Here is a 13242-nt window from a genome sequence, read left to right on the forward strand (position 1 = left end):
CACTCCCCCTTAAGCAATTGCCCACCATGTATATCCCTCCTTAAACATGTAAGTAAAGAGATGGTTTGCAATAAAATACTGTGTAAAACTCCAGAAAAACCTAGTGTGAAAAAATTGGAGAAAATTAACAGTATATGAGATGTATATGGTATCTTTATAAAATAACCTGATGGGAAAAAAATCAAGAGACAGACATATGCTTGTGTTGACATTGCCTCGTTAAAAACCTAATATGAGAAAACATGATGGTAAAACTTATATAGGAAAAGAATACAATGTGATGTTAGTATTAGGAAAAGAGTACAATAATGCAGAAACATGTAGAAGATCTATTTACGAAGACACGTGAGCAATCACCACTGTTAGAATAGCCCTTATCCATAAGGAATTCCTTTAGTCGGTTGTACCACATTCTCTCTAACTATTTTAAGCCATATAGAGATTTGGTGAGTTTAACACAAAACATGTTACGATTTTTGCCATTATTTATTACAATATTCCATCAGAAACTTTCATGTATATGTCCGAATCTAGTGACCCATAAAGATATGTGGTCATGACGTCCATCAACTGCGGTGATAAACTTTTTTATATTGCCAATGAAATTAAATATCAGAAGGTTATTCCATTCATAACAGAAGAATATGTCTCATTGTAGTCAATGTCTAGTCTTTGGGTAAACCCTTAAGCAACTAATTTTGCTTTATATCTCACAACCTCATTGTTCTCATTCCGTTATCGGGTGCAAACCCATTTGAATCCAACAGGGTGGACTCTGGGAGGTGTTGGTATCACTGAGGTGAATACCTTTCTTTTTGCTAGTTAGGATAATTTAGAGTTAATTGCTTCCTTCCATTTGGTCCAGACCGAGCGTTGTTGACACTCTACCATGGATTTAGGATCAGGATCAGATAGAAGGTTACCAACTATGATTGATGAGAAGCATGAATTGACAATCGTATTTTTATGATCACACAACTTTCCAGAACTAGTATAATTAATGTAAATCTCATGTACTCCATGAAAATCTTCTTGATTCATATGAAGATTAGATTTTGGGTGCTCTGATGTACTACCAACATCTGAAATGTGCACTTGAGTGTTTGTTTGTGGATGTACAATATCCACTTGGTGTCCATCAACTGGTGGCTGAGTTTCATTTACTGATTTGAAGGATTGAATCTTCCTCGTTTTCCTTGTACGCTTAGTAGAAGCATTATCTTGAAGTTCAGTTTCCTGGGTTCGAGGATCTGAGGACAGGATGGATTTGTCATCCTAATTGATTTCCTCTCATTCATTACGATACATGAATTCTCCCCTAATGCCGGGAAATGGTCCTCATTGAAGATGCAATCAACGAAACATGTTATGTGCAAATGCCCTGTTTGGGGTTCTAGGTATTTGATAATCGATTTGGATTGATATCCCACGTAGATGCCCAATTTCCTATGAGGCCCCATAGGAGTGTAAACCGCACATCCAAATTTTCGTAGATGGGAAATACTTAGAGGATTTCGTCGTATCAGGTGCAACAAAGATGTGGTATGATATGCAGTTGCGCGAGGTTGAATAAGATCAACAACGTGTAAAACGACATGGCCCCAACAAGAAGTAGGTAAATTGCAGTCAGAAGTAAAGGTCTTGGTATGAGTTTGATCCTCTTAATAAGAGATTCAACTAAACCATTTTAGTTATGTACATGAGGCAGAAAATATTCAATGTGTATTCCTTGGGCCATACAATAGTCATTGAATGCTCTAGAAGAGAATTCAACCGCATTATCTAGGCGGTTTTTCTGGATTTGATGTTCTTGATGATGTGCTTTCAGTCGAATGACTTGCGTCATGATTTTAGCAAAACCATGGTTACATGCAGAGAGAAGGCACATGTGTGACCATCATGTAGATGCGTTAATTAATACCATGAAATATCTGAACGGTCCAGATAATGGATGTATGGGTCCACAAATGTCACATTGAATTCGTTCAAGGAACTTGAGTGGTTCATCGTGAATCTTAAGAGGGATGGTCTTAAGATTAGTTTTCCCGTTGCACATGATGTACATATAAAATCGGATGGTTTAGGGAATTTAGTAGACTTTAAATTATGATCAAGGCAATCACCTATGATTTTTTGCATCATTCCTATTCTCGGATGACCAAGATGTGCATGCCAAGTCTTAAATGTGTCAACATCCTGAAAATCATTTTGTATGTAACATGAGGTACTGGTTTTATGTATGTGTAGAATCCGGATGGAAGTGAAGGTATTCTTTCAAGAATGTTAGAGCCATATGCAGAAGGTTTGGAAATAAGGAGAAATTCCTCATTATTTCCTGTATGAGTAGAAATATGTAGACCACTTTTCCAAATATCTCAAAAACTCAGTAAGGTATGAGTTGAATCGGGATACAATAAAGCATCCTCGATTGTGACTTGTGTACCCATAGGAAGCGTGATAGTCACCCGTCCAGAGCTAACTATTGTCGCATCGCGCCATGCGATTGTCAAAACATTTCCTTGCCTCTTTGTGGGAGTCTGAAAATATTTTGTTTCCCGAAGAATATAGTTGGTGGTTTCACTATCTATTAGGCATAATTCTTCCTCCTTCGAATTGACTTCCGCATAATCTGATGGTTTTCCTCATCCCTGTTCTTGCCTCCGGTGAAAAGTTGATGTCGGAGTTCTTTCTGGCCTTTTTCTGTTCTCGTGGAAGAGAAAGTGCCGATGACATATGATGAGAAACTGTGTAAAATGAGACAATCGAGAGCCTTTTATTTGTTGCATCAAATATTTATACATGTTGAAGGGACACAAGATGGAAAGACACCACTAGACACATCCACGACGCGAATGGAGATCGTACCAAGGGTCAGTCACCCATGGCCACGGTCCAGAAGCAGGCAATTTAGCATCTCCTTATCTCTCATAACAATTTGTATAAAATTTTAATATATTTTAGAAAGCTATTCTTATTGTTTTAATCTTCACTTAGCAATTGGAACAATGGCCAAAAAGCAATGACCGTATCCGCCGCTGCTAAGAAAAGTGTTGAGAACTACGTTACGATGGATCACCAGATCCGTTCCCTTCCCCCATCAGCAGTAGAGGCGCGAGAAGATGTAAAGAACATGTCTTTCTTCCCATAAGGATCACAGAGAAAACACACGAAACACATGATATATGGTTGACTCTGGCCTCTTTCTCTTCTGTATTCCATACGATGGATACATATTCTATATGTAAAGACGTGATAACCCTTAAGGACATATTCGGTATTTAACCACGTAACGATTATTAGGGTTCTGATTATTAGGGTTCTCAACAAAAAGAACAATCATTCTTGGTGCCGGCATCGGTACCCTTGGGTGCTCGTAATTATTTGCTGCTGACCTGGACGGAACGTCCCATCCGAGAGACGTTGTGGACCCGGGAAATAAAATATCAGCCATGCTGACTTGGCGCCAGCTGGTTTGCCTAGTGCCACGGACTGCAGGATGGCCCCACGCTCTGAGCCGTAGTACCCCACATACCAACCACTTGCCCTGTTGCTGCAGCGGCAGAGGACATGGGGGTATGGGGCCGATGGCCTGTTCGTGGTCCATCATTACACGGCCCTAGGCTCCCGTTTGAGCCCATTATAAACGACGAAAGGCCCATGAACAAGACCGCCGTTTTTCTTTTGTTTTCTTCTTAATTTTAATAAAAAATATTGAAGCCTTGAACTTGCTGCGAGCATGGCACACTTGCCAGCCTGCCACGACTCTCTGGACTGCTACAAGTCGACTACAGCGCACGTCGGCAACCATCGAGAACGTTTCACCAATCACCAGCCCTTGCCGATGAGCCACAGCCAGTCGAGCGCGACGCCGGTGGAAATGCCGGCGAGGAGGCAGGCGACGAGCACGTTCCCCAGCGCGTTCTGCTCGGGGCCCTGCAAACGGAAGAGCTGAAAAAAACGGTGAGCGTACGGAACAACGGCACGGCTGAGCCGAAGTGCCGAACGAAGCATGCATGCCCCCCAACCCCGACGCGCCAGCGCCAAGACTTGCCTCGTATCCTCTGGGCGCCTCCGTGAGGACGCACACGGTGAGGTACTGAGGTACCCGTTGCTGAGGCCCAGCACGGCCGTCAGGAGGATCGTGTACCCTTGCCCGCCTCCCCACCGCCCAGCGAGGTAGAACGCCGGGACGAGCAGGAAGCGCGCCGCCGCCGCGGCCGTGATCCGCGCCCGGCAGGCCAGCCTGAGGCGCCGCGCCAAGGGCAGGCACCTCCCGACGAGGTCCCCGGTGTTGTACGCCGCGATCAGAACAAGCACGTACCTGGGAACCGCAAACACAACGGTTGGAGCTCTCGTTGTAGCCTTGCAGGGTATAGTGTATACAATACAGTACAATACATACCATGAGCCCAAGCCGTGTGAGCCGGTGTCCTCGGACAGGAAGCCGGGGAACACCGACAGGGTGAGGACGTAGATCAGGAACACGTCGGCCGCCAAGTCCTTGTTCTGCAGGAGCAGCTCCTTGTTGCTGAGCCGGGCTGTGTGCCCTTGTCCTGAACCTGGTCCAGCCTGAGACGAGTCACGAGTGTTCATGCAGCACGGGCATGGTCAGTCGGTCAGTCAGTCACGATCGGAGGACGACGTGATGCCCCATATCATTCATACGTACAGGGCCTGTGATTCCTGCAGCGGCAAGGTCGGCCGCGACGGTCAGGGACCCCTCGGAGGCGGCTCTCGCGCGGTAGTGCTTCACGATCGGCAGCCGCGGGAAGACGAAGGCGTACGCCAGGACGCACAGTAGCTCAAAGATGCATGACACGGCGAGGAACAGCACTACGACGCAGACAGGGGCGCAACGCGAATGGGCACGCAGGAGGACCAACAACAACAACAAAAATTGCTTCAGTCAGAGATGGACCTGAAACGCGCCGCAAACAGCCCTGAATAGCTATCACTATCGGTGACCGGCACTTACTTGCTCCCTTGCGAAAGCCGCCCCTCGTGCTCTCGAAGGCGGCCTTCGTCGTGAACCTCAGAGCCGACGTCAACGCCCCTGAAGCACCAAAACCTGCCAAGAACGACTGCCGTAGTATCGATCGCCGGACATAAAAAAAAAACATCAGTTTCGGCTCACAGGAAGAGAAAAACAGAATTTACAGCGAAACGGTGATTCTCGTGTTGGGTCTGTATGACACAACCTGAACAAATTCAGGACACATGAGGGACAGGTCACCGACCATGCCGCCCTGGACATGCGCATCGGCAACCCCAAACGCCGCACTGACGACGCAGACGCCGGCAAACGCCGCCATCCCGCCTCTTCCTGATGTTGCAGCATCCAGCTGCAAGGCAACACATGCGGGGGGAAACGAGAGGAGCTAATTAAGGGAACAGGGTGCAGGCCAGAGCCGGCGGATCGCAGAGCGGCACGAGAGCTTAGGCAAATGCCGCTGGCCGCTTACTAGGATCAGGGCCAGGGAGCTGAGGAAGAACAGCGTGTAGCCCGCCAGATTACGAGCTCTCGTGTTGATCCTCGCCCCACGGTGCGCCAGGACCAGAGCCGTCCCGACAGCGAACGGCTGGTACACTAGGGTGAGCACCCTGGTTGGGTGGTAGCTCTGCAATTAATCGTTAGCAGGGCTATCAGTTCCTGGTAAACCGACGCAAGGAAATGGATGTACAAGGACACACAAGCTGGCTTCAAATTCCTACTGATTCATCATATGACCTAGCATATAAATTAAACAGTCCTCCAGAAAGAGTCCTGGATTAACAGAAGTCTGGAGGTCAGATTACGGCGTACATTGAAGAGGAAGGCATAGTAGTCTTCGATCGTGAGCATGCTATTCCATGCGAGAACGCATCCGTTTCCGAAAAGCCAGCAGAGAAGCACCGCAAGACGCCTCCCCTGCAAAGTTAGAAGCCATCACCATCAGTTTTTTTTTTACCAACAGACCAGACGAACAACTAGGATTTTCCCAGACTTTTTCCTCAGTGAACAAGAGCAACCTCGAGATCTTGTGCTGCTGCATTGCTCTCCATCAGGACAGTACACTGTTCAGAAGACATAAAGCACGTGCATGTATCTTCCTGCAGAGGCGAACAGGGAACGCAGGCCATGAGTACAGAACAAAGAGCGCGACGCAACACTCGTGCAGATAGATAGGTAGGTAGGTAGTAAACGGAGACGAGAACCAGCCAATCCAAGTACTGCGCGCGCTACCTAACCTGGGTTGATCAGAAGGCCAGCAGCCGAGAGCCAGGCGTATGAAACGGAGCAAGCGATGCTCGGTTCCCTTCTTCATTTATACTGATGATAAATGGAGTGTGCATGTTCCCCTCGATATCAGAGACTTCGAGGTTCCTGCGATTACCCAGGTAGGGAGAGTAGAGGAGAGGAGAGGGTTGGCATTTGCGCGTCAAAATGGCTCGCAGAAAAAAAAACAAGGGAACTTTAACTACGCATTTGACTCGGAGTAACACTCCCGCTCGTTAAAGACAAGGCTCTCGTTAACTAATAAACACGGTGGTCGGTGGGGAACGGGGGTGGTGAGGGAGGCCTCGGCGCCTCGTCTCCGGAAAAAGAGATTCTGATATTTGCTTAATAGAAAGAATAGGCTTCATAAAATTATCGTCAGTCTCACATATAGACAGACTCACAGTTCATAGACTCAGTAACAATTATAACCAAAGAGATCATCTTTGTGAAGAAAATTAATAATAACCAACTGTCCCTTTGCGGGATCACAATTCACTGACAGGGACGGCGGAGATGGTGGAAGACCGCGGGCGGTGGTGCACTGGTGCAGATAGCAGACACCAAACGGGAAGACGAAGGAGCGTGGATTCGCGGTCAAAGGTCACGGGCGCGTTGGGCTCGGCTGTGCAGCGGGCCTTTAAATGGGCTGCACCGAGCGGCTATCCTGTGCACCGCACCGCAGCCCAATTTCCCGAACAGCAACGGGCCCACGTTAAGTAGATGCGAGCAGGCCTGAAAATGAAGCCAACGGAATCTGTCCGTACGCTGAGCACGTGACGCGATTCCGATCTTGAGATATTTAGTATAGTTGTACTGTACTACTTGCTGGTCCATGTGCTTGCTTGGTGCATCGTGCAGTCTGTCTCAACGCTGCTGCCAAAATGGCTCAGCTGCTTTAAGCCAAGAAAGCATAAAATAAAATGAAAAACAGATACTGCTCGCAGTATTTCAACAAAAAGCACAGCGCTCGAAAGGAAGCGTACTGGAAACCAACAGAGGAGGGAGTACGCGTTATGCAGTTATATAAATTTTGTAAAATCACTCGACGCACATTTAGTTAGATGAAACCAGCTGCGTTAGATTTTAGAGACAACTTCAGCATACACGCTCAAATTCTCAAAAGCCAAAACACATCCTCGCATTGAGGTAGCTCCTGGGAACTTGATTACGCCTCGTCTCTGTACGAAAAATACTAGTCAGCTGCCAGACAGTTTCAGTTGTTTGACGAGAAGGCTTGCTTGGGTATCTTCAAATGTACACGACTACACACAGTGCCATCATCCCTATCAAAGAATCCGGCTTCCAGATTCTACAAAGTTGTGCGCTCGCACAGATAATGTCAATGTGTATAGGTAGAGACATCTTCAGTGATGTGTGCTGTTTATGTGCAAATAGCTTCTTCAGGGGCAAAACATAGTGCATGTGTGCGAACGGATTCTGTGAGGCTCTACCACATCTAGCAGCGGCGAAGATACCCAAGTAGTTTACTCATCCACATCTCTCGTTTCAAACTCCACTCTATAAATAATGTTTTGGTCATATCACAATCCGCTGGCCATAGCCTAAGACCAAGGCGATGGAACAATATAAATGCCATGTCCAGAGCCTGAATGTTCTCTTGGTGTCGCACTAGAGCTATGTTAAGCATCGATATAGTCAGAATGTCAGATAGCTGAACAACATACAAGCTTCAGGCCTGAGGTCCGAGAGGAAGCAGGGCTATCCCCAGACCCCAGTAGATGATGCCCATTAACCCAACGATGATATGTTCATAGAGTTGAAACACTATCGCTCGCACTGAACACCTCCAAGCTTCTCCACTGTTTATCTGCGGCACATTTACAGCTGGTGCTACTAGTAAACAGAGGTAAATTAACCACTTTCTACCGAAAGGGTAGTGCGTGTGTGTATATATAGCAAAGCTACAGCCAAACTATACAGTTGTTTCTCCTGTATATATATCTCTCCCCACTTTTTTTACCCTTCTCCCAATCACTTGAATGCTTGATGATGCCATTGCTTCATCCCCCTTCGCTCATACAAAAGCTACACTGCCTGGTAGATAAAGCCTCTCAACTGCTGCAGTTCAAAACCTCATGAAACAACATGCATGAGAGCTGTCTTACATCTTTTTCTTTCCCGAGTGGACATGCTTTCGAGGTCATTCATGTACAGTGAGCATTACGGTTTCAGCAGGAGTGCTGCTGGTTCTTGCTTGCTGAGCAGGTGCAGTTATCTTGGCTCTCCTTTAGTACCTTCAGTGAACAGATAGCAGAAACGAACTCTCAAATTCTGTGTTCCGAGTGTGTATTTCAGATAAGTCTAAAACAGAACGCAATGCATAACTTTCTCATTTCAGTTTAAAGCGCAACAAATCAATATAGCTTGGTTTTAGACCTTACTACTCAGGGCCGGTTTGTCTTTCTCTTATTAAGGACCTTACTATTGGATTGCTTACCTTAACCTGCTTCTGGAGATCCTTGATGTAGTCGACAGCCAAATCCAGCATGTCAGATGTGTTGGTTTGCTGCAGGAAATACAAGTGTAGGTTGCAGACAATTCAATTATGGGGTGGGTGGTCCTCCTCAGATCCCATAGGAATGGAAGTGTAGGCTACATACAGAATGTGGAGTACCTTGTCCATATTTGGAACGAGTTCTTGCAGCTTTCGGATTCGCTCACTGATCTTTGTTCTCCTCACCTGGGCACCACAGACCAGCACGTCGTCAGCCAATCCCTCAACCGCAGACTCGAAACCTGAGGAATTCTATGCAAGAAAATGGATTCCACTGACCCTCTCAGCGATGCTGCGTGGATGAGTGGCGCACCCCCGCTTGGCACGGATCTTACAAGGCACGGCGTCCTGGAACTGGAGGAATTTCTCAATAGTTGCCATCTCGGACGACGTCTTGGGCACGCTGAACTGGTGCGTAAGGCCGCTCTGCACTGATGGCATTGTCAGTTCGCCACATAGATATACTCCTACAAGAAATGGATAATAGAGTGAGTAACCCCCGCACCTGGCCAGGCTCCGACGAGTCCCGGGGGCGTTTGACGCCAGACAAATTGTCTGACAAGAGAGCCGACGAGTCCTCCCACCCAGAGCCCATTGGGTACCCAGGGATGTACCCCCTGCCGCCGCCGCCGGAAGCCTCTGGGCTGCTCCCTCCGACCTCCTCGCTGTCCATCTCTGAGATCTGGGACATCAATGACCCCTGCCGTGACGAGAAGCTCAGTTGCCCTTTTAGCCTGCTGCCGCCGCCTGCGAGGGAGTCCGCCGTGGCCATGCCCGCCCTCAGCATGGCCCCGTATCCTGAATTGAGCAAATTTCGCGTAGGTGGGGACACGCTCAGTGTCAGTTCCAGAAATAGAAATGTCTCCCGAAGAAAAACGTCCTCCAATAACGTCAATAATTGATGGCAAGGAAGCAAACAAGCAGGGAATGGTAACTACGGTAGTACTAAATGAAGGTGAATTTGGAAGAGGCCAACCGTTCTCCATGTTCAAATGATCGAGGAATCCGGCGGGGGAGCTGCTCTGTCGAATCAGGTTGCTAGCGTTGTCACTGGAGCTGGCCCCGCCGGCACCAGCAGCGGCCGCGGTTTCTACGCCTGAGTTCACGGTGCGGTAAAGGCCGGACTTGGCGCTCACCATCTCCTGCTGCTGCTGGGAGTGGAACATCATCTGCTGCTGCTGCTGCTGGGAGGCCGTGTCGGTTTCAGTCGGGAAGTGGACGGCGGCGGAGGCAAGCGGCGACGGCTTGTCGTCCCGGATGTGGTGGTCAGCAAGGAACCTGGAGAAGACGTTGTCGGCGCCGGCGTCAGGGCTGGCGGCGCGGGGCGCGGAAGAGAGGAAGTCCTCGCACAGGTCGCCGAGCACCGTGCTGGGCGCCGATCTGTACCTCAGCAGCCCGGACGAGGCCATGGGCGGCTGCACCGGGAGGTTGAGGTCCTTGGACACCGGCGAGCCGTACATCGGCTCGCCCGGCAGGTTCAGCTCCTGCACAAGAGCAAAAGGAGACCGGAAAAGGCATTTTTGCCCATCTCTCCACATTAGCATAGCATCGCAGCCACTTAAGCAAACCGCACCCCCCGTCTTCCCCCCGTCTACAGATTGAACCAAGATTCGTGCAACGGAAGAGCTCCTGGACCATGGAGACGGCATGAGCGTACCTAATTTCAGCTCAGATCAAGGGGCTAGATAGCAGCACCTCCAGGAGTCTGCGGACAGAATCCACCTGGGGCCGGCAGAAGGCGTCGGCGTGGCACCGCAGTGGTCCGCGCTCTCTTAGCACGAGGCGAGGCGAAGGGGATGGGGTTAGCAGGGAACGGCGGCGCGGGAGCTGGGGAGCGACTGCACGGGGCGGAGAGGGGGCGGCGTGGGTTCCCGTCGCTGGTCGGGCGGTGCGCGGTGGGGGGCGGAGAAAGGGGCTGCGCCGATGCTCCGCACCATATATATGGGCTCGCTTCTGCCTATATGCATTATTAGGCTATCTGACTTCCTATTTCATTCCAGGGTGTAGCTAAAATTTTATTTTAAACTTCATTCAATAAAACAGTGTATATACAGTGTGAGACAATACTTTGTAGGCCTATATAAACGTTTCTATGCAGGACTATTTCCGGCAGACTTAGTATCAATTCTCTATTTCACGTTCTATTTTAAACATCACTATAAATAATATAAGCTACACTATAAAACAGTATTTTATATAACTATATACACACTTAATAAATTAGGCTATGATCAACAAAACATGGATATATATATCCATAAAAAATATCGTTTCACACGGTAGACTAAATTATTTATAGACTGTAGTTTAAAATAGAGAGTAAAACGAAAGATAAGAATGTTAGAGATAGCCTAAAGTATATTATTCATCGGCACTAGAACATGAAACTTCTCTTACCGGTGTGCCACTTCCGTCTACTGCCAGTGAATTTTAACATAGCTGGAGGCCAAACTAGAGACCAAATGACTCTTTTACTCATCACGTCATCTAGCCACTTCTTCCTAAAAACTAGCCACTTTCTCCTAATAACTTTGAGACCATACAGATCAAAACTTTCAGCTTCTCTATCTTATACATAAAGATTCTCTTCTTTATTGGTAGGACTCGGCTCCTTTAATAGCTCCCAAGTATTAAATAGTCGTTGGAGAAAAATCGGAAACTACCCTGTCTAGAGATGGCAATGGGGCTCTAACTTCATTTTTCCGCGAGAAATTCTTCTATTAGGAGATGAGAACTTTGAAGTTTCTTATCTCCGTGGGAAAGTAAATGGAGAAATTCTTATCCGACCGGTAAACGGGGAAGGGATGGGGAAACATTCTCATCCCATTCCCACGGTAACCGTTAAACTTACACGTGACGATGTTTTTATGTATAGTTAATGATAAAAATAAATAATTATCTTGTCAAGAGATCACTTGTTGTACAAATGTATCGTTTTTAGGTAGTGTTTGGTTCCAGAGTAGAATCGAACCGCTCTGTTCTAGTACTAAGACTGTTTGGTTCGAATCAAAGTGGAACGAAGCCACTCTATTATAGGAATATTCTCTCAAGATGTTGAATCTCTGAGCTCCAAAAAAATAGCCGGACCCGAGCGCTCAGCAAACGCACGACGCCGGTCGTGGCTTGCATGCCTCTCGCGCGATATATATATATATATATATATATATATATATATATATATATATATATATATATATATATATATATATATATATATATATATATATATATATATAAACAAAGACGCACGATGCCAAACTTAATATATAGTGTTATATTTAATATAATTATATATATTATAGTGGTATGAATATGCCAAACGTATGATAGAGTCGATTCGTTCTACTTCACTCTAGAACCAAACAAAAAACAGAGCCGCTCCGTTCCAGATTACCAAACACAGAACAGAGCGGCTCCGTTCCTAGAATCAGGGATGGAACGGCTCCGTTCTACTTGGCTCCTCAACCAAACACTACCTTAATGCACGCATACTGCTTTTTTACATCTGACAATGTTTACCCATCATTATCTATATATTGATTTAAGTTTGTTTATTTATGAAACATTACCATCTAAGATCTCAAATGTCTTGAGTGTGGTCTGTGGACTAGAGCCACCGAATAGCTTTAAATATCCTTCTTGGAGGGAGAAGATAGTCATGGCATTAGCATTAGCAGAGATAGAGTATGTCATTGATAATTTGAAGCATGTTGGCCTTGTATTGAGAACAAAAGGAACATTTGAGGTTGGTAATAATGATGCCTTGGCAATGACATATGATCTCAAACATATTAAGTGGGAAAGATCAAATAAGAACTGTATGATGGTCATTAGAAGTTGTATCATAGAGTCTATAAGAGGAGCAATCCCAGAATGTCAATGCAACTTTGTACCTTGACAAGATTCAACAAGTTATTGGTTTTCTTTAAAGGCATATGCTGGAACCATAAATGAGAAAATTATTACTGAAAAGTATGATGGCTCCAGTGTAAATAAGCACATACTTAAAATGATCAACTTTGCCTATAATCTCATGTCCTTTGATATGGAATTAAATAATAATTTTTTTCTAGTTGATATTAGTGTCTCTACTAAAGGATTTTGGTACTTTTGTTGTGAACTACAACGTGAGTCCTAAAAAGTGGATAATAGAGAAGCTAATTGTCATGTGATGTCTAGAAAGAGGACATGGTTAAAGCCATGAAGAGTGACAATGTGAACCCAATTATAATAGTCACATCATAAGAAAGAATATTCTAAGAAGCCTTTGAAGCCTCAATCTAAAAATTAGGGCAAGAAATTTATGCCACATCAGAGAAACTCAAGTTCAAGTGAAGAAAAGCCTTTTTCTAAATCCACATAACAATGAAGCAAAAGTCCCAATGAAAAAAGGTCAATATCCATAGTAGCTAGGAGAAGTGTATGATGACACTCACAGATACTATCGCTTGAAAGGGTATCATATGAA

The 13242-nt window shown here is 46.1% G+C and overlaps 2 protein-coding genes across 10 annotated transcripts; both read right to left on the reverse strand.

Moving 5' to 3' along the window:
* Positions 1–3659: 3659 nt before the first annotated feature.
* On the reverse strand, positions 3660–6477 carry LOC100383796 (uncharacterized). Its single transcript, NM_001357700.1, has 10 exons — positions 6229–6477; positions 6010–6090; positions 5804–5908; positions 5463–5618; positions 5199–5342; positions 4976–5081; positions 4670–4833; positions 4403–4569; positions 4052–4321; positions 3660–3933 (listed from the first exon to the last, which is right to left on the reverse strand). The coding sequence occupies exons 2-10, from the start codon at positions 6067–6069 to the stop codon at positions 3819–3821; spliced, it is 1287 nt and encodes a 428-aa protein (NP_001344629.1). The 5' UTR covers positions 6070–6090; positions 6229–6477; the 3' UTR covers positions 3660–3818.
* A 1451-nt stretch (positions 6478–7928) lies between these two features.
* LOC100282357 (uncharacterized) lies at positions 7929–10832 on the reverse strand. 9 transcript variants are annotated; one of them, XR_004851231.1, is made up of 8 exons: positions 10161–10832; positions 9751–10052; positions 9280–9572; positions 9054–9200; positions 8895–8960; positions 8718–8786; positions 8386–8514; positions 7929–8314 (listed from the first exon to the last, which is right to left on the reverse strand). XR_004851231.1 is itself a non-coding variant. In XM_035960587.1 (8 exons), the coding sequence occupies exons 2-8, from the start codon at positions 10232–10234 to the stop codon at positions 8449–8451; spliced, it is 1017 nt and encodes a 338-aa protein (XP_035816480.1). In that variant the 5' UTR covers positions 10235–10258; positions 10432–10682; the 3' UTR covers positions 7929–8448. The 9 variants fall into 9 exon arrangements, 5 of the variants coding, with proteins under 5 accessions (XP_035816480.1, XP_008651450.1, XP_008651448.1 ...); XM_035960587.1 differs by having other exon boundaries at positions 7929–8514; positions 10161–10258; positions 10432–10682; NM_001155269.1 differs by having other exon boundaries at positions 8058–8314; positions 9751–10258; positions 10432–10671.
* Between the last annotated feature and the right edge of the window lie 2410 nt (positions 10833–13242).

The sequence above is a fragment of the Zea mays genome, chromosome 7 (assembly GCF_902167145.1).
Source record: "Zea mays cultivar B73 chromosome 7, Zm-B73-REFERENCE-NAM-5.0, whole genome shotgun sequence".
In the NCBI taxonomy this organism is placed as follows: domain Eukaryota; kingdom Viridiplantae; phylum Streptophyta; class Magnoliopsida; order Poales; family Poaceae; genus Zea; species Zea mays.

Excerpts from the sequence above, each read along its gene's own strand:
- LOC100383796 (NM_001357700.1), bottom strand. The coding sequence starts at position 6,069 with ATGTCTTCTGAACAGTGTACTGTCCTGATGGAGAGCAATGCAGCAGCA. Across the intron at positions 5,909-6,009 it reads CAGCAGCACAAGATCTCGAG|GGGAGGCGTCTTGCGGTGCT; the intron begins GTTGCTCTTGTT and ends CTAACTTTGCAG. Across the intron at positions 5,082-5,198 it reads TGTGTCCTGAATTTGTTCAG|TCGTTCTTGGCAGGTTTTGG; the intron begins GTTGTGTCATAC and ends ATACTACGGCAG.
- LOC100282357 (XM_008653226.4), bottom strand. The coding sequence starts at position 10,423 with ATGCCGTCTCCATGGTCCAGGAGCTCTTCCGTTGCACGAATCTTGGTT. Across the intron at positions 9,573-9,750 it reads TCATTTGAACATGGAGAACG|GATACGGGGCCATGCTGAGG; the intron begins GTTGGCCTCTTC and ends TGCTCAATTCAG. Across the intron at positions 9,201-9,279 it reads ACTCGTCGGAGCCTGGCCAG|AGCGGCCTTACGCACCAGTT; the intron begins GTGCGGGGGTTA and ends CCATCAGTGCAG.